General features: G+C 56.8%; 4 protein-coding genes across 6 annotated transcripts; 2 read left to right on the forward strand and 2 right to left on the reverse strand.

The window, feature by feature from the left end:
- The first annotated feature begins 7137 nt into the window (after window positions 1-7137).
- Window positions 7138-10756, forward strand: MLST8 (MTOR associated protein, LST8 homolog (S. cerevisiae)). Of its 2 annotated transcripts, none has more exons than XM_006873874.1 (9): window positions 7138-7302; window positions 8132-8309; window positions 8447-8498; window positions 8581-8743; window positions 9445-9520; window positions 9603-9755; window positions 10128-10252; window positions 10332-10495; window positions 10587-10756. In XM_006873874.1, exons 2-9 carry the CDS (start codon window positions 8181-8183, stop codon window positions 10703-10705), a joined length of 981 nt encoding a protein of 326 aa, XP_006873936.1. In that variant the 5' UTR covers window positions 7138-7302; window positions 8132-8180; the 3' UTR covers window positions 10706-10756. The 2 variants fall into 2 exon arrangements, with proteins under 2 accessions (XP_006873936.1, XP_006873937.1); XM_006873875.1 differs by having other exon boundaries at window positions 8450-8498.
- A 283-nt stretch (window positions 10757-11039) lies between these two features.
- On the reverse strand, window positions 11040-12318 carry BRICD5 (BRICHOS domain containing 5). Its single transcript, XM_006873959.1, has 6 exons — window positions 12274-12318; window positions 12057-12182; window positions 11796-11918; window positions 11617-11718; window positions 11223-11379; window positions 11040-11134 (listed from the first exon to the last, which is right to left on the reverse strand). The coding sequence occupies exons 1-6, from the start codon at window positions 12316-12318 to the stop codon at window positions 11040-11042; spliced, it is 648 nt and encodes a 215-aa protein (XP_006874021.1).
- A 2410-nt stretch (window positions 12319-14728) lies between these two features.
- On the reverse strand, window positions 14729-15799 carry PGP (phosphoglycolate phosphatase). The gene is made up of 2 exons (XM_006873960.1): window positions 15166-15799; window positions 14729-15054 (listed from the first exon to the last, which is right to left on the reverse strand). Exons 1-2 carry the CDS (start codon window positions 15797-15799, stop codon window positions 14729-14731), a joined length of 960 nt encoding a protein of 319 aa, XP_006874022.1.
- A 3078-nt stretch (window positions 15800-18877) lies between these two features.
- E4F1 (E4F transcription factor 1) lies at window positions 18878-26922 on the forward strand. Of its 2 annotated transcripts, XM_006873877.1 has the most exons (13): window positions 18878-19031; window positions 21189-21344; window positions 21967-22099; window positions 24026-24191; window positions 24283-24403; window positions 24481-24633; window positions 24702-24871; window positions 25045-25257; window positions 25410-25736; window positions 25896-26094; window positions 26172-26314; window positions 26411-26473; window positions 26569-26922. In XM_006873877.1, the coding sequence occupies exons 1-13, from the start codon at window positions 18878-18880 to the stop codon at window positions 26920-26922; spliced, it is 2352 nt and encodes a 783-aa protein (XP_006873939.1). The 2 variants fall into 2 exon arrangements, with proteins under 2 accessions (XP_006873939.1, XP_006873940.1); XM_006873878.1 differs by lacking the exon at window positions 25410-25736 and having other exon boundaries at window positions 25045-25103; window positions 25949-26094.
- The last annotated feature ends 801 nt before the right edge of the window (window positions 26923-27723 follow it).

A 27723-nucleotide genomic window follows, 5' to 3' on the forward strand; every position in this document is an offset into this window, starting at 1 on the left:
GGGGGAAGGAGGGACTCCGGGGCCAAGGGCAGCGGGCGGGGACCCGGGCACCTGCTACCCGCCACCCGAGTGTCCCGCCCGCCCGTGGCTGTCAGACTTTTCTGGCCCGAGGTTCCCGTGGGAGGTGTCGAGGGATTGTGAAGAGGAATCTCCCAGTAATGAATTCTGTGTCAGGGAACCCGCACCCCCACTACACCTTCCTTAGGCAGACTCCCAGCCTCCTCACAAACAATATGGAGCCCCCAGCAGCAAAGAGGTGCAGCCCCTCCTCCCCAGCATCAACCCAACCCCCCATCCCCAAACCAACCTAGCTCAACCCTCAACCTCCAACCCCAAACAGGGTACAACCCCCCTCCCACCCCCTACTGCAACACCAAGTGTAGTTCAATTCCAATCCAAAATTAACCAGGCTCTGCCTCCATTCCCAGGACCAACCAGTACCAGTCAGGGCTCAAATCCCCACCCCCAACATTAACACAAGCAGGGCACAGCCCCCTCCATTACTAAGTGAAGGTCAGCCATCCCCCTGTCCCCAGGAGTCACCAGTGTGCTTCTCAGCCTCCACCCACAGACGGACGGTCCCAGAGGACAGTCTCACTGCTCTTGGCCCTCAGGCCCTGGGTATGGGCCAGTTCTCCCGTCACCCTACCTACAGCTTTCTAGGGACAGGGGTATCCAGGGCTGTGTCTGGACTCAGCCTTGGTTTCCTCATTTATAGAGGTGGGCAGATCATCAACCCAAGAAGGCAAGGCTGTTATGAGGGGCCACACATAAGATGGGCCCCTCCCATGGAGCCAGGAGCACCAAGGAGGGGTTGCTGGAGGGTGGGGAAGGGGAAGCCCTAGGGATAGAGGTCCAGGGATCAGGCAGCTAGCATTTCCCTGTGGCGTCTCCTAAGCCCCTGGGAACCCACTGTCTTCCCATAGATTGTAACTCATAGTATAGCAACCACATAGGACAGAGCAGAGCTGTCCATGAGCATTCCTTCTTGTTGGAAGCAGATGGCTGGATCTTTACCCCACACAGCAACTGGTAGTTAGCAACCATCACCCTTTCAGTAGCAGCTCAACGCTTAACCACTGCACCACCAGGACTCCTAGAGGAGCCCTGAAATGAAAGGGCCCTTCCCTCACCTTCCTTGATGGTGACTAGAGTCAGGCACCATGCCAGTGAACCTTCTAGATTGGACTTCTTGTCCCCATTTTACAGATGAAGAAACTGAGGCGCAGAGAAGCTAAGTGACTCGACTCGTCTGAAGTCATAGTCTCTACACAGATCCCTGTTCTTTCTGCCTCTTAGTGATTCTGTGAAGATGAGCAGGTTGCTTTATTTTTCTGAGTTAGTTTCCCTAAATGTAAAACGGGGATGGGAATAGGACCTCCACAGAGATTCTGAGGGAACTAACCGTGATGCTCTCTGCAAAGCACAGGACTTAGTAAGTGCTCCAACCCGGCTGTCAGGAGCTTGTGATTTCTTGAGTCTCTCCACCTGCACCATAGTAGCCATAGCCGTGCCTCAGTGTGCCGGGCACGCACTAAACAAAAAAGGACAGCTCTCATCATTATTCTGTTTGGAGCTGGTTAAGGTAAGCGGCCTGGTTTTTGCCTAACGCTTGCGAGGACTGGGGTGAGGGTACAGATGAAGGCCCACTACCCAATCAATGTCTAAATATTTAAATGTTACAAATCATGCCAATAACTGTTAGATAAAATATAAGGACGCTTTAAAAAGTTGATGAAAATAGAATTTTTCCATAAACATTTTGAAGCCTCCTTATATGTTCCAGCCTTCCAGCTAGACAAATTATAATGAGGAAGACCAAGTTCAAGTTGAGGATTCTTCGATTTCCCTAAGTGAAGAACTGTCTTCTGCCTGTAGGGGGCATACTCCTGTTCTCTGTCCGTAGCAACCTCTGCAACCCACAAACGAACACCCCACAGACCTCAATATACATAGACTGACCCTGAGAGTGGACTTAGGGTCACTGGACAGGGAATTCTGGGGTCCTGGGCACCCCAAATGTAGGTTCCAGGTGAGAGAGATCCTACCTGAGACCCCATGAACTCTTCAACCTCTGGGAGCAGTATGGCTGGAGAGTCTGGGAACCCTAGATTTCCCAGGACCAGCTTGGCAGTCTTAGACAAGTTCCTGATGCTCATTTGCTCCATCTGTAAAATGGGCCAGTAGCTCTCTGCCTGTCTCCCAAGGCTGATGGGAGAGTTTGCAGGTAAACAGAGATGTGTACCACCGGCGAGGGGTCCCCCAGGATGGGGGCGGGGGCAGTGCATCAGCAGGCAGCTGCTCTGGCAGGGGAAGGAGAATGCAGAGGTGTGGTTTGGCAGTCTTCCAGAAGAGGGGCCTCTCAGGACAGTTCTGGAGGAGTGTCCGCTGAGCTAGCAGAATTGCAGATGCTCTGCCCCTGAGCAGAGTTTGAAGCTGCTCACTGCAGCCTGGGCTGGCTGTTCTCCCAGATGCCCGGGCAGCGGCCGCACTGTCTGTTCCAGGCCACTTCGAGTCCCCTGTGCCCTCTCATCTCCCCAAAACCCTGGTCCCTCACTGTGAAATGAGGATGATGAATGTGCCCCTTTGCCTCAGGCTCCCAGGAGCACACAGCATGTGTCCGTGGCAATTCTGTCTGTCATTCTTTGGAGAGGCACCTAGGCAGAGCACTTCCCTGGTGCGGGCGTGTAGTAACACCAGTGGGAGCTCTTGTCTGATGTTCCTAACAGCAAACGCTCAGCAGCTCAGACTGGTCAGGGGTCTTGTCCGAATTTTCAGTGTCCCCCAAGCTTGGGACATCTGCAGACTCCCAGACTGTGCCCCTGACCCCAGAGATGCTGCAGGCTGAGGGCCACAAGCAGGACCCCACAGATATCTGACAAGTCCTTCTGACTTCCCTGGCCTCCCCACTTCCAGTTGCTCCCTCTCAGTCTCCTCCTCCATGGGGTTGAGGGCCCTCTGGACACCCTCTCAGCACTGGGGTGCACAGGGCCTCTCCTCTCTCGGCCTTCTGAGTTCACGTTCCCTGTGACTCATGGACTCTGCCTTGAAGGCTGCTATGGACCCTGGCCCAGGAAGGAAGATGAGGTGGGGGTCAGAGGAGCAGGGATTGCTTGGGATCACACAAAGTCTGGAGTCTTAACAAATTCTAGCCTTGTGACCTTGGACTCCTGAGTCTGTATCTCTGAGCCTCGGTTTCCCCAACTCCAAAATGCAGGTGTCTACCTACTCAGCAGTGGTACTGGGAACACTGGGTGGAAGGGTGGCCACTCCTCTAAAAGCTGAACATGGTCACTGCCATTAGTTCATACTGACGTGGTGCCCACTCACAGAGACCCTGTACAGGGTTTCTGAGGCTGTAAATCTTTACAGGAGCAGAAAGACTCATCTTTCTCTCACGAACAGCTCATAGTTTCGAACTGCTGACCTTGCAGCTCACAGCCCGATTCGTAACCATTACGCTACCGGAGCTCCTTAAGCATGCAGAGTAGAACCATGCTTTACAGAGTTTTCAAGGTTGGAATCTTTTGGAAGCCAAACCACAGGTTTGTCTTCTAAAGCACCTCTGGGCAGGTTCGAATCCGCAACCTTTCAGTTAAGTAGTGCGCTTAGCCATTTGCTCTATGCAGCAACTCATACAGTTGAAATAAACCAAAAAAAACTATTGCCTTCAAATCAATTCCAACTGAAAGCAACAGTATAGGACAGTGTCGAAGAGAAATCTCCACAGTAGCTGACTGCCACATCTTCGTTCTGTGGAGCAGCTGGTAGGCTTCACCAGCCAACCTTTCAGTTCTCAGCCAAGCACTTAACTACTGCACCACCAGTGCTCCTTAGAGCTGCCATCTAACCCGGAAATCCCACTCCTAGGTGCACGCTCAAATGATATTCCTAGAGTAGTATTCACAACAGCTGGAAGGTAGAATCAACCCAAGTGTCCATCAAGGGATGAATTGATATGCAAAATAAAGTATATACAAAATAAAACCGTGTTCAGCCATAAAGAGAAATGAAGTTCGGATGCATCCTACAACATGGATGGGCTTGGAAAATGTCATGCTGAATGAATGCAGCCAAACACACACACTGATGTGGATGATCCCACTTACAATAGGTAAATCCACACAGGGACAGACATAGACTAGTGCTTATCCGGGTGGGGGGAAGGAAAAGGAGTATGAGGTTTCCCCTTGTTGTTGTTGTTGTTGTTGTTAAGTGCTGTTGAGTCGATTCCGACCCATAGCGACCCTGTATAGGGTTTCCAAGGAGCAGCTGGTGAGCTTGTACCGCCAACCTTGACGTTCAAAAGGCTGTGCAGTCTAGCGCATTAACCCACAGCGCCAAACCAAGACTCCTGAGGTTTCCCTTTAGGGCTGATGAACATGCTTGGCTGCACAATGTTGCAAAGGTGCTTAAATGCTACAGACTTGTGTGCTTTAAAGAGGTGCCTTTGATGTGTTGTTTGACCTCTGGACACAGGAGAAGCTCTGGAAGTGTTCGAACCAGTACTGACACCAGGGGCTGGGCAGGTAAAGGTCAACTGAACGTTTAAGAGGAGGGTGTGGGGGTTCAGAGACTGGTTCATCTGGTCATACAGAGGTAGGTGCCCTTCAGGTCCCTGAGCACTTGTGGAGAACAGGCTGGAGGGGGTGGATGGGGGGATGGGGGTAGGAGACCAGCTCCTCGGAGGCCAGGATAGGCTCAAGGATGGCAGCGTGGGCTAGACTGGGGGCGGTGGACAGGAGGGAACAGAGGGATGAGTAGGAGGCAAATTGAGTAGTGAATAGACATGAAAGGAAGTTTGTCATCACACCTAGCTGTAATCACAGAGGCACTGTGTGCCTGAGTGCGTGCATGCGTGCGTGCATGCGGGACAGGACAAGATGAGCTCTATTGACATGCAAAGTGGAAGTGTCTTCGTGGCTTTAGAGTGACAGTGCCTAAGACAGGCAGACAGACGTGCCAGGCAGGTCTGAGGCTCTGGAAGCCAGAAGCCAGCAGAGCCGGAGACAGGGTGCAGTGACGCTGGAGCAGGGATGGGATTGGAAACCCGGAGTGAATGAGAGCCCCAGGGTCAGGGTGGTGCACAGAAAAAATAATTCTGGGACATAAGGAGAAGGGACCAGACTTACATGGAAGAAGGAAACTAAAGTGGGTGGGCAGGAAGAGATGCAAAACCTCAGAACCCCTGGTTAAAATGTGGGACATAGAAGTTTTCTGGAAACGGGGCAGGCCCCCATATGCCCAAGTGTGGTGGTGGTTGTAATGTGCCTTGGAGTCGGTTATGACTCATAGTGACCCTGCATAGGGTTTCTGAGGCTATAAATCTTTATGGGAGCAGAAAGCTTCATCTTTCTCTAGTGGAACAGCTGGTAGTTTCGAACTGCTGACCTTGAGATTAGCAGCCCAATTCATAACCACTATGTTACCAGAGTTCCTTGGCCCAAGTGTTGTTGTTAAGTGCGTTGAGTCGATTCTGACCTATAGCGACTCAGTATAGGGTTTTTGAGGAGCAGCTGGTGAGCTTGAACTGCAAAGCAATTCAAACAGCTTTGCAGTCTGGCGCATTAACCCACAGCACCACACCAGGACTCCCTAAGTGTAGAGGGACAGAAAGCAAAGTCACCACTTGGTTTTGGCAAAGTGAGGCAGCCAGTGGCCTTGTGAGCGTTTGCTGGAGAGCTGGGAGGAAGAGCCACTTCCTAGTGGGTGGAGGACAAGCAGGTGAAGGATCTGGCAAGGCAAGTTGAAGGACAGGGTTCGGGGGCTTTATGATGTTCAGGATTCTAACCTGAAGTTTGGGGGTTAGAACCCCACCAGTTTTCCGAGGGAGCAAGACATCACAGTCTGCTTCCATAGAGACTTACAGCCTCAGAAACCCTATGGGGCAGTTCTACTGTGTCTGAGAGGGCATCTGTGAGTCGGCAGTGGGTGACTATGTTTAAAGGGGTCTTGGTGGAGTAGTGGTTACATACTCAACTGCTAACGGAAAGATTACCAGTTCAAACCTACCAGTGGCTCCTTGACAGCAAAGGCCTGGTGATCGGCTTAGAAACCCCATCCTACCATGTTGCAAAGGTACTTAAATGTTACAGACTTGTGTGCTTTAAAGAGGTGTGTCTGATGTGTTGTTTGACCTCCGGACACAGGAGAAGCTCTGGAAGTGTTCGAACCAGTACTAACACCAGGGGCTGGGGATCTGAATCTGCTCCGATTTGAATCAACTTGATGGCAGTTCACAACAATGCCCATAACGGACACTAGGAAGGACGGGGAGGAGAGAGATACAGGAAGGAAGGTTCTGGAACTACAGAAGGGTTGGCACCCAGTGCCTGGGTAGACAGGCGAGGACTCAGCCTCTGTCCAGCATCAAAGGAAGGAAGGGGAGGTGCAGCTGCCTTTGGACATGTGGTGGGAAGAACCCGGGGGAGGACCCTTCTCAAGGACTCTGGTTTTCTGTGAGGAGGCTAAGACCACAGTGGAGTGGGGAGGGGCGGGAGCAGGTGGTGTGAAGTTCCAGATTTTGAAAGAGTCCCTAAACTGAGTGCCCCCACCCCCACCCGTCCCCAGACAGGGCCAGACTGGGGCTGGACAAGCAGAAAGGGCCAGGATTGAGTTGAAAAACCAACAACTATCCGGCTGCAGTAGGGTAGATTCCAACTTATGGCACTCTATTGCATGGTTTTCACATGGGACCATTTGTAAGGAGATTGCCAGGCCTTTCTTCCAAGGTGCTTCTGGGTGGGTTTGAACTGCCAACTTTCTGGTTAGTAGCAGAGCGTTTCAACATTGCCAGAAATATGAAAATAATAAAGAACAGACGGAATGTCCACTTAAATGTGAATTTCACAGAAGCAACGGGATTTTTTTTCTTTTTAGTGTTAAGTATTCTCTGTGTGCTATTTGGGGCATACATGTACTTAGACTTAAAAATTATTCTTTATCTGAAATCCAAGTTAACTGTGCAGCTTGCGTTTTTCTGGCAACTCTAGCCTCGGGATAGGGCATTGCAGGTAGGGGCAGGTAATGGGGACAACGCGACTCCGCCTTGGAGCCCAACCTTGGAAAATGAGCAGCCGTTCAGAGAGGTGGGGTGCCCTAGTGGGAAGAAGATTGGGGTATCCGCGGCAGGTGAAGCCCCCCCGTGTTAGGACCTTGGTCTCGTCCCATCCACCCCCCCATCTCGCGCTTCCCATGGTGTCGTCCTAAGGCCCATCGATAACGCTAAGCTCGACCTCGATCGACTTGCTCTGGCTCCTCTCGCCGTCCTGAGCCTCAGCGGAGTGCGGAGTCGCATGTAAGGTACGGAGGCAGTGGGACGAGAGCCGGTAGGTGGCTGCCAGGTGGCCAGGAGAGCGCGGTAGGGGAAAGTCGGCGCAGCTGAACGGAGCCGGGGCGGCCGGCGGAGCACAGGTGAGTTCATGGGTCCAGCCAACCAGCGCCCCCTCCCACCAGGTCCCGCTGCCGGCCTGCTGCGCACGCGCGACCGCAGCACTCGGTATTCCTCCCCAGTGGGCCTGTGGCCCCGCGCAGGCGCGGCTCGACCCTGCGGCAGAGCGGACGTCCCGGGCGTGACTGCCCCCTATCGCTCGTGCGTGGGGTGGCGTCCCAGCGGAGCTGTCACTCACTGCAGTCGTACAAGCCCCCCGAACCTCTTTGGACCTCAGTTTTCTCATCTTTAAGACGGGAATGTTTAGAGGCCTGGTGCCGCGGTGTGTTAAATGTTGGGCTGTTAACCAAAAAGTCGGCAGTTGGAACTAACCAACCATTCTATGGCAGAAAGATGTGACAGTTTTTGTAAAGATTTATAGCCTTGGAAACCCTATGGGGCTGTTCTGGTCTACTCTTGTCCTAAATCAGAATCCACTGAAGTATATTACAGGTTCATTCCCCCAGAAACCCTTCTGTTGGCTGGATTTGGGCTCATAGTGACCCTGTAGGGCACAGTAGAGCCCCAGACGGTTTCTAAAGCTGTCACCTTTGTGGACGCCTCATCTTCCTCCCTCCCAAGGACTGGTTGGTTCAAACTGCATCAGTAGCTAAGCACTTTATCCAGTGCCCCACCAGGACTCCTGTATCTGCTTGAGACACAGAGTATGCCCTAAATCCTCCTCGCCTCTCTCTTCCCCAGATGCTCTGACCTTTGACCCTGCTGTTCAGCCATTTCTAAGTGCCCCACCATGAACACGTCCCCAGGCACGGTGGGCAGCGACCCAGTCATCTTGGCCACTGCTGGCTACGACCACACCGTGCGGTTCTGGCAGGCCCACAGTGGGATATGCACCCGTACAGTACAGCATCAGGATTCTGTATCCGCCACCTCGGGGTGGGGGTGGGAGGGCAGGGGAGATGCACAGGGGGCAGCAGGGGGGGCAGTGGTCAGGTCAGAGGGCTAGTCTTCAGGGCTCTTGGTCTCTCCACCTGTCACGTTCCTTGACGTGGCCAGCAGGTGAATGCGCTCGAGATCACTCCAGACCGCAGCATGATTGCAGCTGCAGGTACCCCTGACCCCTGACTGCTACTGCTGCCCACTGGGTGGAGCTGGGCACCACCAAGCTTATTTTTTGTCTGTGCTTCCAGGTTACCAGCACATCCGCATGTACGATCTCAACTCCAACAATCCCAATCCAATCATCAGCTATGATGGCGTCAACAAGAACATTGCGTCCGTGGGCTTCCACGAGGATGGCCGCTGGATGTACACGGGTGGGGAGGATTGCACTGCCAGGATCTGGGATCTCAGGTGGGGGCGCCCTGTGGGGTGTCTTAGGCCAGGTGCCCTCCAAGGAGAGGCTGAGGCAGGGTGGTAGTGGGGGGCATTTAGTAAAAGAAATTTGAATGTAAAGTGATACAGGATTGAAGCCAAAGACAAGAGGCTGACCCCTTGGGAGTCTTGGAGAATGAATTGCATCAAATAGCTAGTTTCTCTTAGAGACCTTTATACCCATGAGGAAGGAGCTCTGGTAGCGTAGTGGTTATGAATCGGGCTACTAACCTCAGTTGGCAGTTCAAAACTACCAGCTGTTCCATAGGAGAAAGATGAGGCTTTCTGCTCCCGTAAAGATTTATAGCCTTGGAAACCCTGTGCAGAGTTACTATGAGTCAGAACCGACTCCATGGCACACAACAACAACAACATACCCCTAAGGAGGGTAGTCCTATCAGCAGACAAAGACTGTTGTCATCCAGTCGATTCTGATTTGTAGCCACCCTATTGGATAGTGTAGAATTGCCCCCATAGTGTTCCCAAGGCTTTAGGAAAAGCATATTGCCACATTTTTCTCCCATGGAGTTGCTGATGGGTTTGAACCACTGACCTTTTGGTTAGCAGCTGAGCGCTCTTAACCAGTACGCCACCAGGACGGCTTCCTGTAAGTAGAGCTAAATCTGCTAGGTAGAAAGTGTCCGGGTAGAGCCCCCACAGCGTTGTGCCCCCTGCCCCAGGTCCCGGAACCTGCAGTGCCAGCGCATCTTCCAGGTCAATGCCCCCATCAACTGTGTGTGCCTGCACCCCAACCAGGTGAGGGGGCCTCATGGAGCTGGGCACCCTGACTCTCAGAAGGCTGGGGGCTATGACCGGCCTCCCTTCCCCTGCATCCCAGGCAGAACTCATCGTGGGGGACCAGAGCGGGGCCATCCACATCTGGGACTTGAAAACGGACCACAATGAACAGCTGATCCCCGAACCTGAGGTCTCCATCATGTCTACCCACATTGACCCCGACGCCAGCTACATGGCAGCTGTCAACAGCGCCGTGAGTTCCCAGCAGCCCTAGTCCTTACCCAACACAGCTGGACCCTTCCCTCCCCCTGTGACCCTGCTTCACCTCCTGGATCCAACACCCATCGACCACGTCACACGTATGACCTCAGCTGTGCACACCAGGGCTCCACTTGCTGTCCCCATCAGCTCTGTCTCCCTGGTTCCTGTCATCCGCATCCTTGATCCTCACCCTGGTCTGCAACTTGTTCCCCTCTCCAGCCTCCCAGGTCTCTCCCATCCTGCTCTTCACACATGGTAGTGGTAGCATCTTCCAGAACGGCTTCCCTTCATGGTCAGTCAGTGTGGCCCATTGTTGGAGCTGCCCCTCAGTCCTGGACCCCCTGACTTTCCCTCTGACCCATAGGGAAGCTGTTTCGTCTGGAACCTCACAGGGGGCATCGGTGATGAGGTCACACAGCTGATTCCCAAGACCAAGATCCCAGCGCACACCCGCTACGCCCTGCAGTGCCGCTTCAGCCCTGACTCCACGTGGGTGTGGGCAGGGTGGGCTGGGGGTGCTGGGCAGGCTGCTGGCAGGGTGAACATCTCCCTTGGCCCCCACCTGCAGGCTCCTGGCCACGTGCTCGGCTGACCAGACATGCAAAATCTGGAGGACGTCTAACTTTGCCTTGGTGACGGAGCTGAGCATCAAGAGCAGCAATCCTGGGGAGTCATCCCGTGGCTGGATGTGGGGCTGCGCCTTCTCGGGGGACTCCCAGTACATCGTCACTGGTGAGGCTGCCCACCGCCCCCTGCCCTGCCTTCCCTTCCTCAGCCACACTCACCTGGACTCACGTGCCCTGACCCAGTCCTCTCCCCGCAGCGTCCTCTGACAACTTGGCACGGCTCTGGTGTGTGGAGACCGGGGAGATCAAGAGGGAGTATGGCGGCCACCAGAAAGCTGTTGTTTGCTTGGCCTTCAATGACAGTGTGCTGGGCTAGCCTGTGCCCCTCTCCACTGTGCCAGGTGGCTGCATTGCTGGAGGCCATGGACAGAGTGGACCCACCTCAGCTGGGAGGTGCTGCCCTGAGCTCTCTCTGCTTATCTGGATGTGACAGGGCTCCTGAGGGCTGGCTCAGGCCAGGCTGGCTGTGGCTCCTGGCTAGCCTGCAGTTCCCTCAGACATTCCAGCCCACCCAGGCCAGCGCTTCCTCACCCTCCCTGCCCTCATTTCACATCCTAAGACCACAGAAGATGCTACTGTTGCCAGGTGGGGGTGGATTTATTAGTCTCCACTGGGGGACTGCCCTCCATGGTGCTGGTGGCAGGGACGGGTCAGTCAGGCAGGTAATAAAAGCATACGGACACGCAGATGTTGCTTGGGAAGCAGATGTCAATACAGAGGTAGATCAACCGCTGTCTCAGGGGCCCTGGGAGGAGGGTCTCCATCAGTCTCCATCCATCCCCAGAGGGCCCCTTCTCTCCACCACCCACACCCTGGGGACCTGTCCCTCTCACCCTCTGTACGACGGGCCCAGTAGATGGGTGTCTGGGTACACAGGTGCTGCACTGCAGGCCCCACCTGGGCAGGGTCCACCTCTTCCCTCCCCAGCACAGCCAGCAGCTCCTGGGTGGTGTAGCCACTGTCCTGGCTGGGGCCTCGGATCCCTGGGGCCTGCGGAGACGCTTGGTGGGCCGCGGGGGAGAGGATGGGATCCAGAGTTTGTGGCTCCTCCTCCCAGACATCCCCCAACGCTGGCCCGGCCCCCTGCTCCTGTCAGCGTCCACAACCAGGGGATGATAGTGCCTTCTGTTCCCCTGAAACCAGAGCTCTGTGGCCCTATAGCTCAAGCGGCACACAGGAGCCTTTGTGTGGACCTCAGGCCTGACCCGCCTGCAAGTAGCCACTTACCTGTGAGCTGTTCACCAGCAGCCACAAGGTCTCCTGGTCCCGGGGCTCCATGGGGTGCAGAAAGCAGGCTGGGTGACCTGCAGGCCGGTAGCAGACGCAGCCCTGGGGAGGCAGGTGGGTGAGCAGCACCTCCCAACATTGTGAGGGGCCTGATGGCCACCAACCCCCAAGTCACTCACGCTCTGCCCGTCGAATAGAACCACCCAGCTTCGGTTGCTCCGAGGAGGGGTCACAGTGACAGTGGCCATGTTTCTGTCCACATCCACCAGGGTGGTTTGGTTGGCCTGGGGGCTCTGAAGGGTCTGGAGGAATAGCAGCAGTGGCTGAGATGTGGGGTCCCGATCTCCCACATCCTCTCCAGCGCCCCCAGCCAGTGTCCTCCAAGGGTCTCCAGTCCCCTCCCACTGGCCCTGCCCCTAGCCTGGTCGTCTGGGGCTCACCTTGGGAAGGTCATGGATAGAACCCAGAAGTCCCCCAGCTACGGCCCCAGCAGTGACTCCTGCCAGCAGCAGCAGCAGCAGCGACCCTGGGGTTCGCCACCCCACCAGGCAGGCTGCGTTCTTCACCTGGGGACACACAGGGTCACACTGGAGCAGAGACTGGGAAGGCGCATGCCTTTTTCTGCCCAGGTCTCCCGTGGCGTCGGGGGAGGCTCACCCTGATGGGCCCAGGGCACTCCACAGGGAAGCTCCCCTGCTCCATGTTGCCACCCTGCCAACAATGCTCCGACTGTCTGCAACTCCCCCTGGAGTCATCCTGGGACACCTGGGATGAGCCAAACAGCCATCCCCTTCCCCTCTGACCCCACGGCTCCTCCCCAGCACAGCCACCTGATACCTAGCTGTGAGCCAGGGCAGCCCCCACCCCCAGCTAGGGGAGGGGCAGACGCCAGGCTCCTGCAGCTGGGTGAGTGGAGACTTAGACGTAGACGGAGGGCAGTGCAGAGCCTGCCTTTCTGGGGAAGTCCAGGTAGACTCACAGCTGGTACCCTGCTGGAGGGAGGGACAGCCAGCCCTTCGGAGCTGGGCTTTAACTTCCTGCAGTCCCAGGGCCTGGCCACCAGTCAGTGCCTATGTAACGGGAACCAGTATGGGCCCTGCTGTGGTGCTGGACTGCACAGTTGGGTTTGAACTGTGAGTTGGTGGTTCGAGCTCACCAGCTGCTCCTTGGAAACCCCACACAGGCTAGCTATTGTCCAGTCAGTATACCTCCCATGGCTTCTGGTTCCCCGCCTGTCAACGTGATATGGGATCCCAGGCGGATGCTAAAGCCACCCTTGTCAGTCGGTGCCACTTGCTTTGCCCAATTAACTGCCCTGTCTCCAACTGGCTCCCAGTCTGTGTCTGCCAGCCATGGCCAGCGTTGCCCTTCTCTAGAGTGGGCTTGTGCTGGTTGTGTGCCATGCCTGCCAACTGCCTCCAGTCCTCTCCAGCCCTGAGTTCCCCTTGTGTCTCCTCTACCTTAGTCTTCCAACCTACCTGTCTGGAACATGGAGCCGGAGGGTTCTGTGTTCCATCCCTGGAACTAGAACTCCCCACCAGCCCTCCCACCTCTACCCCAAAGGCTGGAGCAGCTGCTTCAGTCTAGGCCCTAAGTGATTCACACGACAAGACCAAGAACAAGTGAGCAGTGAGAATTTAATGTGCATTTAGGTTCCAGCAGTGGGCCCCAGGGGAAGCTGTGAGCATGGGCTCCTCCCATCTGATGCCTACCACACCTGCTTTGGGTGACAGTACCTAGAAGGCCTGCCCTATCACCTGGGGCATTTCCTGGAGCAGAGCCAAGGATAGTAGCACCCAGCTCACAGGTGGAACCTCCCTCCCAGTGCCATACCTTACCCTTGGAACAAAGCAGCTGATTTGCCAGCTCATGATGGGGTCCATATCCCAGATCTGTGGGGTGATGGGGACTCAGGATACCCTTTATTGCTCTGAGAACTGAGTGAACAAGGGTTGGAGAGCTAGGGGGGCGGGGTGGGTGTAGGATGCGCCTGGGCTCAGTGCAAGGCTCTAATACAAGTGGGCCAAAAGCAAGTTTCCTGGTTATTCCCTAGAGATCAGCAAACTCTGGAAACAGGACTGGCCAGGGCCCCCTGCCAAGAACAGGCTAGCTGGGGACCTGGCCATTCCTCCTGCTGGCCACTGAAGGAACCCAGGGCCAAGAGAGGTGGCCAAAGGCACCCCAAGCCCAGCTGAGGGCATCTGAGGACAGGAGACCAGATACTTTCTGAAAGTACTTCCTATTTCTGGGACACCCTCCCCCACCCCTCCAGAGGGCGTCCTGGGTGGCAGGCATTCCTTAGCTAGCAAACTTCTTTAACTGTGGGCACTGGGCATGCCCACGGGCTTGTCCCCTAATTACACAGATTTCACTCCATCCACGACAAGATTGTAGTCTTTTAATAACTCTGTTTTTTTGCTATTGGTGCTGCCCTGGGCTACACCGACTTGGGGATCAGTGGCCACCTCTGGCTGTTCGTGGCCTCTGACCCCAGAAGTCACCTGGATTGAATGCACATTTGAGATGGCTGACAGACAGCCAGGCCAAGATTGTGTGACTGTGTGAGGAAGAGTGGCAACCCTGGACATTTGAAACGGAACCCACACTCAGTTGGGACATCAGAGTGGTTTTCAAGGAAGTGGGGGAGGGTGGTAAGAGCAGCATCCTGCACTCCAAGGAGGAGTAGACACTAGGAAGAGCCCCTCAACTGGTACCACACCAAAGGAGGTTTGTTGGTCCATACTGCTCATCACAGGTACAATCTTTCTTCATACTCCACGATCCCAGGACAAGATTTTCTACAAAGTATAGCTCGCCTGCCTCAGTCCTCAAAGTTGCCAGGATCCTGAGCAGATGCTGAACCCCAAGATCCAGGTCCCCCACAATGCCCTCCACCTTAAAAAGTGCATCTGAAAATAGAGACATCTGTAATCAAAGTCAACCCATTCCCTCCCCAAGCGTCCACTTACAAGGTCATGGCTTAGCTGCAGATTAAGTACAGTGCTGGACGCTCTCTGCCACAGTGCATGCCTGAGGCCAACCTAGTAATCTGGGTTAACTGATTTTTCGATTTTTTTTTTTTTTTATTCTGGCGATTAAAGACATGGAATCTTTAACCTTGAAGGGCAGGTAAAAGATCAGCTATGCTGTTAACATAGAAGTCGGGAACCATTTGCTTCGTCAACACGCAGTCACTTTCCTGGTTCCTTTTCACATCATCTAGCGTGGAGACGCCAGTGAGGGTCAGGATAGTCTTCAGGCCGCAGGTGACGCCCAGGAGGATGTCTGTGTCCAGCCGGTCCCCCACCATGACGGTGCGCTCTGGGTTGATGCCGTATTCTTGAGACACACAGTCGAAGATAAAGCGGCTGGGTTTCCCTATGATGTCTGCCTGGCGCTGGGCGGCCATCTCTACGGCGCGGACCAGGCAGCCGGTACCTGGGGAGGGGTGGCACACAAGAAAAGTGGCCGGGGTCAGCAGCGGGATCAGAGCGGGCCCGGGACCACTCTCCTCCCCCCCCTCCCCCACCGCCATCCGGGTGCACGAACCCGCGATGAAGCGGCCATTCTCCAAGGGCAGCCGGTTGTCCAAATTGGTGCCCACCAGCAGACAGCCGGGCTGCTGCAGGTGGCGCAAGGCCCGGGTGAGCTTCGCATAGCTAAAGTGGGGGTCGAAGCCCACCACCACGGCACGTACGTCCGGCTCCAGAGGCGAGGTCAACCAGTCGCCAGGACCGTCGCCCTGCAGCGGCTCGGGTCCCACACCCACGCTGGCGATACCCACAGCCTCCAACTCAGCCGCAAGCGCCGGGCTGCCGAGCACGAAGGCCTTGGGCGTTGGTGCGCCGACCAGGCGCTGGCGCAGGTAAAGCGCGGTACAGTAGGCCGTGCCAAAAACCTCGAGACCCGCGCCGGACCCTGCCGGGCCTCCGAAACCTAGGCGCCGCAGCTTGTCGGCGTAGGCGGCGCGAGTTTTGCTGCTGTTGTTGGTGATGAAGCCGAGTCGCTTGCCACGGGCTCGTAACGCAGACAGGGCCTCGGGCGCACCGGGCACCGCCGCCTCGCCGCGCCACAGCACGCCGTCACAGTCGAACAGGAGCGTGTCCACGTCGGCCAGCAGCGCACGGGCCCGCTCGGCACTCAACCGCACGCAGCGGCCGTCGTCATTGCCGGCCTCCGCCATGACCGCCCGCCGCCACCGGCCGCCGCCGTCCCTACCAGTGGATCCTCGTAGCCGCCCGCCGCGGTGCCCGCCCCGCCCCCGGAGTGCTCATTGGCTCCGCGCCTCGCGCGCGTTGCCCATTGGACACTATGGGCGCCAATTGGACCCCGCCTTCCGCAGAGTTGCTGGAGCACAGCGCCAACCGTCACTGTCCTGGCCAAGGAGGCGGGCGCTGGTTGGTTGGAAGACCGCCAACCGGCGTTCCGAGTGACGTATTCACTGCGGAGACATGCGGAAGAACCCGAGAGCTGTCGCAGGGCGTAAGGCCGCTTCCTATTGGCGGCGCGTGGTCAGCCTAGGTGACGGAGGCCTGAGTGGAGTGAAGCCTGGGTCAGGCCGGGGACTGATTGGGTGCAGTCCCCGGCAGCCTGGCATATGGGGCTCTCCGTCATCCTCCTGGGCATGAGTAACATTCGCAGCTTGCCCTGGGCACGTTCAGGACACGGTGGCGGTTCCTATACTTGCAACCCCGTGCACAAAGCTTTTCCCCTTTCCTTACCCAGCAGTTACCAGGCCGTGTCATTAGGACGTAAGGACGCATTCAAAGGCCCACACCAAATCTTTGCCCTGGAGTGGATCCTACAGGACGGAGTAGAACTACCTACCCCGCTGGGGCTAGCCTAGGCTGTCATTTCTCTCCCGCAGGGCAGAGGAGCAGCTGCTGGTTTTGTTAGCAGCCAAGCGCTTAACCACTGTGCCACCAAGGCTCCTTCCACTTCCACCTTTTTGTTTTTAAGTGCCGACGAGTCGGTTCCGACCCATATCGACCCTGTATAGGGTTTCCGAGGAGCGGCTGGTGAGAACTTGAGTTAGCGACCTCGTGGTTCAAAGCGACTTTGCAGTTAAGTGCATTAACCAACAGCGCCACACCAGGACTCCATTAGGTGATTGTTGTTGTTGTTGTTAAGTGCCATCGAGTCGGGTCCGACCCATAGCGACCCTGTACAGGGTTTCCGAGGGTGTAAATCTTTACGGGAGTAGAAAGCCTCATCTTTCTCCCGCGGAGCGGCTGGTAGTTTCGAAACCGCTGACCTTAAGGTTCGCAGCCCGATTCGTAACCACTACGCTACCAGAGCTCCTTCCATTAGGTGATTAGACAGCCTCATTTTAATTTCTAGCAACTGGTAGGTTCTAGCCGTCAACCTTTTGGTTAGCAGACTCAGGTAAAATTTCCATCGAATTTACACACCTAAGATTACTGCACTTACTGTGTACATCGTGCCTCAAAAACATTTAGCAATAATGATGAATTGGTAGCTGTTGACGTCGAGGTTGGTTTGAACCGCAAGGTCGGCTGTTCAAACCCACTAGCCGCTCCTCAGTAACTCTAATTCTGTATCGCTAAGAGTCAGATGGCACTTAACAACAACATCATCGTCATTATTATTATTGCTTTAAACTCCTCAGTGGCCACGGCCCTCCTGAAAAACCCAGTCTCATCTGGCCACCTCACATTTCAGCTCTTGCTGAGTCAGAGATCCCTATTCCCAGCCAGTTAGTTCCAGCAAGAAGACAGCATTTCAAGCAGAGGGGGCACACTTCTGGGCCCCTCTCTTGAACTAGGCTCAGTCTTCCCAGGATATAAGCTTTGCAAAGGGGGCGGTGTCTATGCATCTAAATCCCCTGCTTCTGGCATAGGGCTGGCCCATTGAGAATACCTGAGCCTGGGGAACCCATACATGGCCCTGGACACACCTGAGTTAGTTTTCTTTCTGCCCTTTGGATAAGTGTCCTATCTATTCTGTGCCTCTGTTTCTTTAAAATGGAGGTGACCAGCATCCTACATGAGAAATCTTGTGAAGCATGTACCTTCAAAGTACCAAATCAAATATTACTTGAAGAATAAAATAATTATGTATTTACATGAATGTTCCTAGCAGCGCTATTCACAACAGCCCCAAAGGGGAAACAATCCAAGGGTCCACCAGCAGATGAAAGAATAATTACAATGTGGTCCATCCAACACAAGAGAACATTAATTGACCATAATGCATGATGCTATATAACATGAATGGCCCTTAGAAAATTGTTGTTGTTGTTATGTGCTGTGGAGTCAGTTCCAACTCATAGTGACCCTGTACAGGGTTCCTGAGGCTGTAAATCTTTACAGGAGCAGAAAGCCTCATCTTTCTCCAGCGAAACAGCTGGTAGTTTCGAACAAATGACCCTGAGGTTAGCAGACCGATTGGTAACCACTACACTACCAGAGCTCCTCTAAGTAAAATAAAGCAGACACAAAGGAGCACGTTTCATGGTTCTATTAATAGGAAATGTCCAGAGGACGCAAAAAGCAGTTTGGTGATTACGAGGATCTGGGGCGGGGGGTGTTGACTGTTTGTAGGAATGGGAAATGACTGCTTAAAAAGTAAAGGATTTCCTTTTGGGATGATGAAAATATTGTGGAAATTCAAAACATTGCAAAATGCACGTAATGTAACTAATGGTACATTTTATCACACAAAATTGCAACACGTTATGTGACAGAGTCGGTTCCTCCATGAATTTAAACTCACTGCCCCTGTTTCCTGTGTAATCTTGCGAATTTTGCGAAGCCTTTCATTAGATAAGAAACAAGGGGCAGTGAGTTTAGGTTAACGGAGGAGAAACAATCAGGAAAAGGAGGGTGAGAAAGGATGCACGACTTGAAGAATGTAATTAATGCCATTAAATTGTACCTGTAGAGACTGTTCAATTTGAGTATGTTCTGTGCATATTCTCGACAGCAATAAATTATTAAATAAAAAATAAAGACTTCGCAAAGCCATTCCGTCTCATTCGGTCCTGCCCACTAGCCCGCCCCAGCCCTCAGCTCTTCAGCTCCAGGCTCCGCCCGGCAGCCAGCCCCCTTCACCCTAACCCCGCCCCTACCAACACGTCCCGCCCAGTCCCGTCTCACTGAGAGCCTGGCCCCGCCTCTGCGGCTTTTGGCCCCACCCGTCACTAGACTCCGCCTCGCTGCCTGGCCTCGTTGCCGCGGCGCGGCCCGTTGTTATGACGACACGGTCGTAAATCCGCCATCTTCCTGCGGCGCGTTGCGACATGGAGGGCGCGATGGCAGTGCGGGTGACGGCCGCTCATACGGCAGAAGCCGAGGCCGAAGCCGGGCGGGAGGCGGGCGGGGGCGGGGTCGCGGCGGCGGCGGCCTTGGCCTCCAGCGGCTTCCTCGGTCTCCCGGCGCCCTTCAGCGAGGAAGGTAACGAGTCCAGGCGCTGCCGGGGCGGGGGTGGCTCAGCCTGGGCTCGCGGAGGCCCGGATGGCTTGGGTAGCCGGCGTGGCAGATCCTTCAAGTCCCGGAGTCCTCGCGGGCTTCCCACGAGCCGCTTCCGCGGGGCGCCCGTCACCCCTACGACCCCCGTGTTTGCTCATGGATGTTCACAGGCGCCCAGGGTCTGTGCGCTCGCTGTTAGCCCGCACCTGTCGCCGGCTGGCCCTGCTCCCTCGGTCTCCCTGTGTCGAGCAGGGTCCCCTCCCACTGCACCCTGGGGCCCAGGGTGGGGCTTCGGGCTGCAGGCGGGAGGGGTCTCGGGTTTCCTCTGACTCGGCGCAGCGGGGGCAGCAGAGCTCCGCGATGGAACGCCGTGCACGCAGCCAGCTTGCGGCTCTGTCCCCGGCCTGACACTTAGAATTCTGATCCTACACCTGCCCCAGTCTCCGTTCCCCTTTAACAAATGGGGCTACTGCTGCTAATTATACACCAAAGACTTGGTTGTGGTGGTTGGTGGTTCCGACTCTTAACAACTGTGTATATATATGGTTTGCGAGGCTGTACGTCTTTGTAGGAGCAGAAAGCCTCACTCATCTTTTTGCCGCGGAGTGGCCGTAGATTCGAATTGCTTGATTTTGTGATTAGCAATCCAGCTCTTCATTGTCATCCTCCAACCAACCCCGAGACGCGGGTGTTATGATCCCCATGAGGGAAAGTGAGGTTCAGAGATGTGAAAGTGATGACGTCAGGCCACCCAGCTAGTGAGGAGCCAGGACTGGATTGGGTCGTAGCACTGGGTCACTCTCCACTCCCCTTAATTTCTGGGTTCTGCTGCATCATGGGACAGGTGGTGAGAATTAGATTAGAGTGTGGAGGACTGTACTGGGGATGCCGTGGAGGCTGTCACAGGGCACTGGGTCTCCCTAACCTCTCAGCTGTAGATTGGACAGACCGGAAGGGAGTTACTGGGGATGGCTTCTCATTCCAGCTTGCAGAAGGGCAATACCACTGTGGACAAACCAACTTGGGGAGGGGTCCCTTGGGAAGTTGTACTTTCTCAGTCACGCCTGTGGCCTTGTCTCAGTGTGAAGTGGCCTGGGTGTGCCCCTCCTGGATGGGGGTGTTTTCAGCATCAACACCCAGAGCGGGAAGATAAAAGGGTGGCAGGTGTCTCCTTGCTGGCTTTGACTCTGAACCATCTGGAGGGGACTGCCCTCTACTCGGTGGCCTTCTGTGGCTGTGCTGTGGCTCCTCAGTCAGTCAGTGTTTTAAGAAACCCCAGCTGGGTTTTTCAGGTGCTAGGCCCTGGCTTTGACCTTGGTGTGGGAGTGACTGGAAGATGTTAGACCTGGTCACTTTTATGGAAGCAGGAAGGGAATTTCCCCACCCTCTGTGCAAACAGCAAGGTGTCTGCCGGTGGTCCCAGGGTTGGATTCCAGCCCTATTCACACCAGCTGGGGGACCCGGAATCTTAAGTCATTATTCTGGAATGAGAATGAACATCTTCATTGCCCCTGGGGTGTTGCCAGTGTTTGGGGAGGGTCTCCTGAGATGCCTGGCACACGGAGGGTGGTCACTGGAGGCAGTCTCTCACGCAGGACCCAGGGCAAGCCCTGGGGTAGGTGAGGTCTGGTGGGGTGATCTTGTGGCATGGGGAGACCCTCTGCAAATTCCCACCCTGGCCTCTTTGCCAAGTCAGACTAAGAGTGGGTGCTGTCCCTCCGGTCCATTTCTGTGCTTGCTGAGTGCAGTGGATACCAGTTCTTATTGTCCCTTGAGCACAGGGCTGCATTGGACCCATTTTATAGATGAGGATGTGATGGTGACTGAGACCCCAGGGCTCACAATGCCTGCATTCACACCCCCAGCTTACCTTCTACCATCTCCTAACCAGTTTGGGTGGTTCCCCCCCAGTCCCTCCCCCTCCCCTCATCTCTGAAGTGGGGGCCTTGGGCCTGATGACCACAGTAGCCCCCCACAGACTAGGGCACGAGCTGTCTCTGCTAGCCCCTCATATACGCTCAGCAACCTCTGGGAGAGCCAGGAAAGAGGCCTCTGGCTCTGCTGTCCTTCCGGGGCAGTGGACGGGGTCTGACTGGCTAGCCCTCTCTCCCTGGGAGCCATACTGATGGCAGCTCCTTGCAGATGAGGACGATGTGCACAGATGTGGTCGTTGCCAAGCCGAGTTTACCACCTTGGAGGACTTTGTCCAGCACAAGATGCAGAAAGCCTGCCAGCGGGTCCCTCAGGACACCCTGCCAGCCACCCCGGCTGCCGCCGAGCTCCTGGGCCAGGAGGTGAGTGTCCCACCCACTGCCATCACCTGGCACTGTCCCAGGGTGCATCTGACAGGCAGGAGGCGTCACTGTGCCAGGAAGACCTGTACAGCTGGTTTCCCACCGACATGTGGGCGGGCAGGCCAGCAGCATCCCAGACGAGCAGCCTGTCTTGACCTGGCGTGGTCTCCTATAAAGCTGAGCCTGGGGACTTCCACTGGCTTGGGGGTGTAAGGTGGCTTGTCTCCTTCCCGGTGCACCCCGAGGGTCCTGCACCCTGTATACACAACCAGCTTTGCTGATCCCTGGCAATGTGCTCAAATCGGTTTAACGCCACGCATCCCACGGGCAGAACACCCATCAGCTTCATTAGTCACAGTGTGTGAGGAGCCTCAGAGAGAAGTGGGTGGTCTCAGACCCCCGATGGGACTGCCCCAGATGTCATTTCACACTTCCCCTGTCGTCCAAGAGGTGCCCCCTTCTCCAGGAATCTCCCAGCCCTGCACCTTTTCTCTGACCCCCTGGTGGAGGCTGGAGCTGTGAGGGCAGCCTGACCCCAAATAGCAATGAGACTCCCCCAGAGCTGCTTCCCGAGGGCCTGAGGGAGCTGGAGCTGACCCTGTAGCCAGGTACCCAGGGATCCTGAGTCCCCTCTGTACCACCCCCACCACAGGTGGTCCGGGCACCCACCCCAGAGGAGCCCATCACCTTGGCTCACATCGTGGTGGAGGCGACCTCGCTGGCGGCAGACCTCAGCCATACCCCTGACCTAGTGGGTAAGTGGGGGCATGACCAGGCACTTGGGGTGAGCCTTCTGGGGGCAGCGGCTCCTTGTAACCTCCACCAGGCCTAATGGGCACCACACTTGATGGGTAGTTGGGAGTTGGCCGCTTGTTTGTGCATCCTACCCTGGCCCTTGCTACCCGCTTAGTTTCTGCTTCACCCCCAGACTCTGCCTAGCATGCCCCATTGCCCCTAGCAGGTGACTCTGGAAGGCTGTGTGAACCCAGCAGGTATCAGTGGGGTCACCCTCCTGTGTAACCTAGCCAGCCTCGCTGCCTGACCTGGGCCTCAGCCTGCCCAGCGAGCGTGCCTGCTCTGCTTGCCTGAGGCTGATTGTGGAGGTCATGGCTGCCTGACCTCTCTGGGTTTTACGAGCGTGTAATGCCATGTCAGAGCTCTTTGATGGTAGCTTTTTCATCTGAAGTTAAAGGTCCACGTCATTGTGCCTGGGTAGAGTGGGTGTTCTGCAGGGGTCATGTGCTCCTTAATTGCAATAGGCAGGACCTGGGAGGTGCGAGAGCAGGGCCTGAATCTGAGGCAGGTGCCAACTCCGAGTGGTGTCTACATGGCAGGGAGTTGGGAAAAAATGGTTGCTCCTAGGAGTGCCTACTGGGCAGGGGTCCAGGTGGGTGGGTGAGTGGGCCGCTAGGCAGGAAGTGGGTTTGGGCAACAGGCAGAATGTGACCTTGGGAAGCCCTGGGGAAGGGCGGGGAGGAACCTGGGGGAGGTGGGCCTCAGGTCTCACAAAGCGGCCACTGAAGGAAGGCGGTTGCACACCTGTCTGTTCCCTTCCTGACATTCCTGCGGGTGGAGGACATTCATGTGTTGTCACTTGGACATTGTTAAGTGGAAGGTGGGGCTGCGCACTGGTCCTGCCTGCCATCAAGTTCTGGGTAGAGGATGTCACTTGGGGGAAAAAAGCCCTTGGTTCAGATGGTGTCTGCCAGCGAGGCCCCTCCCCGGGCATCCCCGCATGGCCTACATGAGTCGTAGCTGGCACTCAGTCGGCATGATGCAGAAGCAGCATGGGACTGGATTCCCTTGCTGGTGAGGGTCCCCTGCAGGGACCATGTGCCGATGCCCGTGGTGGTTGGCTACTGCCTACAGGACTGCCTGTCCTTCACTGGAAACAGACTGTGTCCTCTGGCCATGGCACAGCTGTCCACTCTGCTGCAAGCCCCATCTGGCTAGGGTCAGTCAGAGGCGTCTCTTCTTGGTGGGAGATCACTGAGTCGGAGTGAAGATGCAAGAGGTGTTGGTCCCGTCGCCTCATCATGCCAGGGAGGGCTCAGGCAAGAGGAGCCCAAAATTCTGAGTCGACTACCTTCCTTGTGTTTTGAGATGATGGCTTGTCAAAACAAAATGCCAGGTTCTGCGAGGCGGCTTCACAGCCTGTTTCCGCCTGTCACTCTCATCAGCCACCCGCGATGAGAGTGTGTTTACAGCTCGGCTTGGCACATTGTCATGTTTCCCCAACACCCGGCAGAAGTGTCAAAGCCCAGCTTTTGAGTGCCAGTCTCACCCAGGTGTACGGCAGGACTGCTAATTTCACTGGGGGCCCAGCCAACCCTCGGAAGCACCTGAGAGTGGGCCCAAGGGAGCCGGCAGTGGGTCACGGTTCCAGTCTGTGTCCCCGTGCGTCTGATATTCCTTCCGGTCTCGGGTGCAGGGCATCCGTGCTCATGGTAGATGTCCCCTTTGGATATATCTGGAGGCCCCCAAGCTGTCTGGCAGCTACAAAGAGTTGACAGGGATGGGGGACGGGCAATCTTAGGTGACCTGGGGGTGAGAAGTTCCCTTGCTGCCTCTTGGGGTATTTGCTTTGAGTCTTCTCGGTGCTGGCTGGGTCATGGTGGGGCGGGGAGTCGGGGGTCCCCACGATCAGGAGGAAGTGACATAAGGCAACCACCTCTCCTCAGATAGTGGGCACATCAAAGAAGTGATCGTGGCAGCTGAGGCGGAGCCGGGGGACTGTGAGGTGGCTGAGGGCCCAGGGCTCACTGGGGAGGGGGAGCCCACCCAGGTGCAGCTGCTGGTGAACAAGGAGGGCCGCTATGTGTGTGTGCTGTGCCGTAAGACCTTCAAAACGGTGAGCTTGGGGGGGCCCACGTGGGGTGGGGTGGGGTGTGCTCTCCCTTCGCCCCAGAGCTGCCCTGAGCCGCGCTGCCTCTCCCCCACAGGGCAGCATCCTCAAGGCGCACATGGTCACCCATAGCAGTCGCAAGGAGCACGAATGCAAACTGTGTGGGGCCTCCTTCCGGACCAAGGGCTCCCTCATTCGGCACCACCGGCGCCACACTGGTGAGCACTGGGGCCCGGCCTCCCAGTCTCCCAGATGCTGCTCACCAAAGCTGGTGCTGACCCCGCTCTCCCTGCAGATGAGCGCCCCTACAAGTGTGTCAAGTGTGGGAAGAGCTTCCGGGAGTCGGGGGCGCTGACCCGCCACCTCAAGTCTCTCACCCCATGCACAGAAAAGATCCGCTTCAGCGTGGCTAAGGATGTGGCTGTCTGCAAAGAGGAGGGGCCTGCAGGTCAGCCGGTTCTCCTTCCCTTGGGTGGCACCTCGGGCCTCAAGACCTCACCCGGCTGTGCCTTGCAGGGTCAGGCGCTGCCAGCGTGGGGATGGTGGCATCGTCATCAGTGACAGAGGAGCCCATAGAGACGTCCCCTGTGATTCACCTGGTGACAGACGCCAAGGGCACCGTCATCCACGAAGTCCATGTACGGATGCAGAAGCTACCCCTGGGCATGAAGGCTCTGGACTCCGAGGTGGGAGAGCTCTAAGCCTGGGAGTGTGTGTGTGTGTGTGGTGGGCGGGGAGAGGTAAAGGCCCGGGACCCCAAGGTGGGGGCAGAGCCCTGGCCTGGTGCTCTGTGAGGCCGGTGGGTGGGTGTGTGCCGTGGGCTGGGCTGCCTAGTCAGCCCCTCCTGCCTCGTCCACAGCCCCCCAGTCCTGAGGAGCTGCCCTGTACTGGGGAGGGCAGCCAGGAGAGCCTGCTACACCAAGCCATGCAGAACTCTGGCATCGTCCTTGAGCGTGTAGCTGAGGAGGAGGGGGCTACACTGGAGCCAGCCCCCCCTGCCGAATCCAGTCCCCAGGCCTTGGGAGATGGCTCCCCAGAGCTCCCGCTGCTAGCTGTGGAGCAAGTGGAGACAGTAAGTGTTCTGCACGGGGCTCCCTGCTGCGCGTCTTCTCTGAGGTGACTGAGGTGCCCCAGGGTGCCCGTTTGCCTGCTCACCTCATTGGAGTACCCTGCCCTCCTCCCTAGCCTACACAGTGGTGTGGAGGTGAGCCTGTGTTCCCCCAGCAGGTGGCCAGTGAGGCTGCAGGCGCACCCAGGGCCCACCCGTGTCCTCAGTGCAGCGAGACCTTCCCCACGGCCGCCACACTGGAGGCCCACAGGAGGAGCCACGCCGGGCCGCGGCCCTTTGCCTGCTCGCAGTGCGGAAAGACCTTCCCGAAGGCCTACCTGCTCAGGAAGCATCAGGAGGTGCACGTGCATGAGCGGCGCTTCCGCTGCGGGGACTGCGGGAAGCTCTACAAGACCATCGCCCACGTCCGCGGCCATCGGCGTGTGCACTCGGACGAGCGGCCCTACCCCTGCCCCGAGTGCGGCAAGCGCTACAAGACCAAGGTGGGCTCTGGCGCTTGTCTCCCGGCCTTGTCCCCACCCGCACCCCCCAGGTTCTCTCCCATGTCCAGCCTTTGTCCTGGGCTGCCCCACACTGCACTCGTCATGCGTGGGCAGAGAAAGCTGGGTTGGCTAGCTGGCACCGACTACTGCTTTCCACAGAATGCCCAGCAAGTGCACTTCCGGACGCACCTGGAGGAGAAGCCCCACGTGTGCCAATTCTGCAGCCGTGGCTTCCGGGAGAAGGGCTCGCTCGTGCGGCACGTGCGGCACCACACGGGCGAGAAGCCCTTCAAGTGCTACCGGTGCGGACGCGGCTTTGCTGAGCACGGCACGCTCAACCGGCACCTGCGCACCAAAGGTCTGCATCGGGGGTGGGGCTGCTGGGAAGGGGCATCCCAGAGCTCCCTGGGTTCTGACTGTCATCCCCACCATCAGGGGGCTGCCTACTGGAGGTGGAGGAGATGCTCGTGCCGGAGGAGAGCCCTGCAGCCGCTGCCACCGTCCTGGCCGAGGACCCTCACACCGTGCTGGTGGAGTTTTCGTCCATGGTGGCAGACACCCAGGAGTACATCATTGAGGTGGGGGTGGGGCAGGTGGACTGGGCCAGAGCTGGGTAGTCCCCAGGTACAGCCAGCACTGACCTCTGCCACTCTGCCCTCTGTCCCTCTGCCAAGGCCACCGCAGATGATGCAGAGACCAGCGAGGCCACAGAGGTCATCGAGGGCACCCAGACTGAGGTGCAGGGCAGGTGGAGGGCAGGGAGGGGCGCTCACTCCCCCAGCACGGCCTGAGCTGAATGCCCATTCCTGTGTTCCACACCCTGTGTCCACAGGTGGACAGCCACATCATGAAGGTGGTGCGGCAGATCGTGCACCAGGCAGGTGCTGGGCACCAGATTATTGTGCAGAACATGACAGTGGACCAGCAGGCCACACTGGGCCCCGAGGCCACCGCCGACACCATCACTATTGCCACCCCCGAGAGCCTGACTGAGCAGGTGGCCATGACGCTGGCCTCGGCCATCAGCGAAGGCACTGTGCTCACAGCGCGTTCGGGTACCAGTGGTGCCGAGCAGGCCACTGTGACCATGGTGTCATCGGAGGACATCGAGATCCTGGGCCACGCGGGCGAACTGGTCATCTCATCACCAGAGGGCCAGATCGAGGTCCAGACGGTGATTGTGTAGCCCAGTGGCTGGGACTTGAGTACAGAGGAGACGGCACAACATCAGGGTGTCTGTGGGATGTGGGAGTGTACATAGGATGTTTTTGTTGCTTTACAATAAAATATGAAAAACCAACAGCTTGTTCCGTCTAGGCACTTGGCCCTGCCCTCACAGGTTTCTGGCCACACCGGCCCACCCAGAGCCAGCCTGTAACCTCCCGTGCAGGACTCCTCCCAGGGCTCCGTGGGGCTGGTTGTGGCGCGTGGGTGTGCTGGCATGCTGACAGGCAGCCTCCTGCCTGCCTTTGCCCTGCTGAGGTTCCCAAGACTCCTAAGCAAGTACAAGGGGTGCTGCTCCCCAGACTTAGTCCCAGCCTGTGGTGGGGCAGGGCACCCGGACACCCAGAGTGAGCTCTGAGCTGTGGAGGGTGCTCCGCATCGGTGGCCCAAGGCTAGGACTGTAGGAGAAGCATCTAGAAGGAGGGGCTATAGTGTACCCTTAGAGAACTGCTGCCCCAAGAGGCAGATTCTAGATGACCTAGTTTCTGGGTAGTAGGGACCAGGCCAGGCCTGGATAGTAGGCGTGCCTGACCCAGCAACCTGAGTCCTGACCCCGCCTTGGGGGTTGACGGTGGCGTCTGCTTCCGATTCTCAGGACAGCCTCATTCAGGTCCCTTGACTCCCTGCCCTCAGGGTCTCCATGAAAATGGGAATCTGGAGCTCTGGCGCCCAGCTCTAAGGGGGTGGGACCCACTGCAGTGGGCCCCTCCCTGGGACAGGGCATAAAACAGCCACCAGGACTCACACCAGAGCTAGTGTTGGA

Source organism: Chrysochloris asiatica, unplaced genomic scaffold (assembly GCF_000296735.1).
Source record: "Chrysochloris asiatica unplaced genomic scaffold, ChrAsi1.0 scaffold00257, whole genome shotgun sequence".
Lineage (NCBI taxonomy): Eukaryota > Metazoa > Chordata > Mammalia > Afrosoricida > Chrysochloridae > Chrysochloris > Chrysochloris asiatica.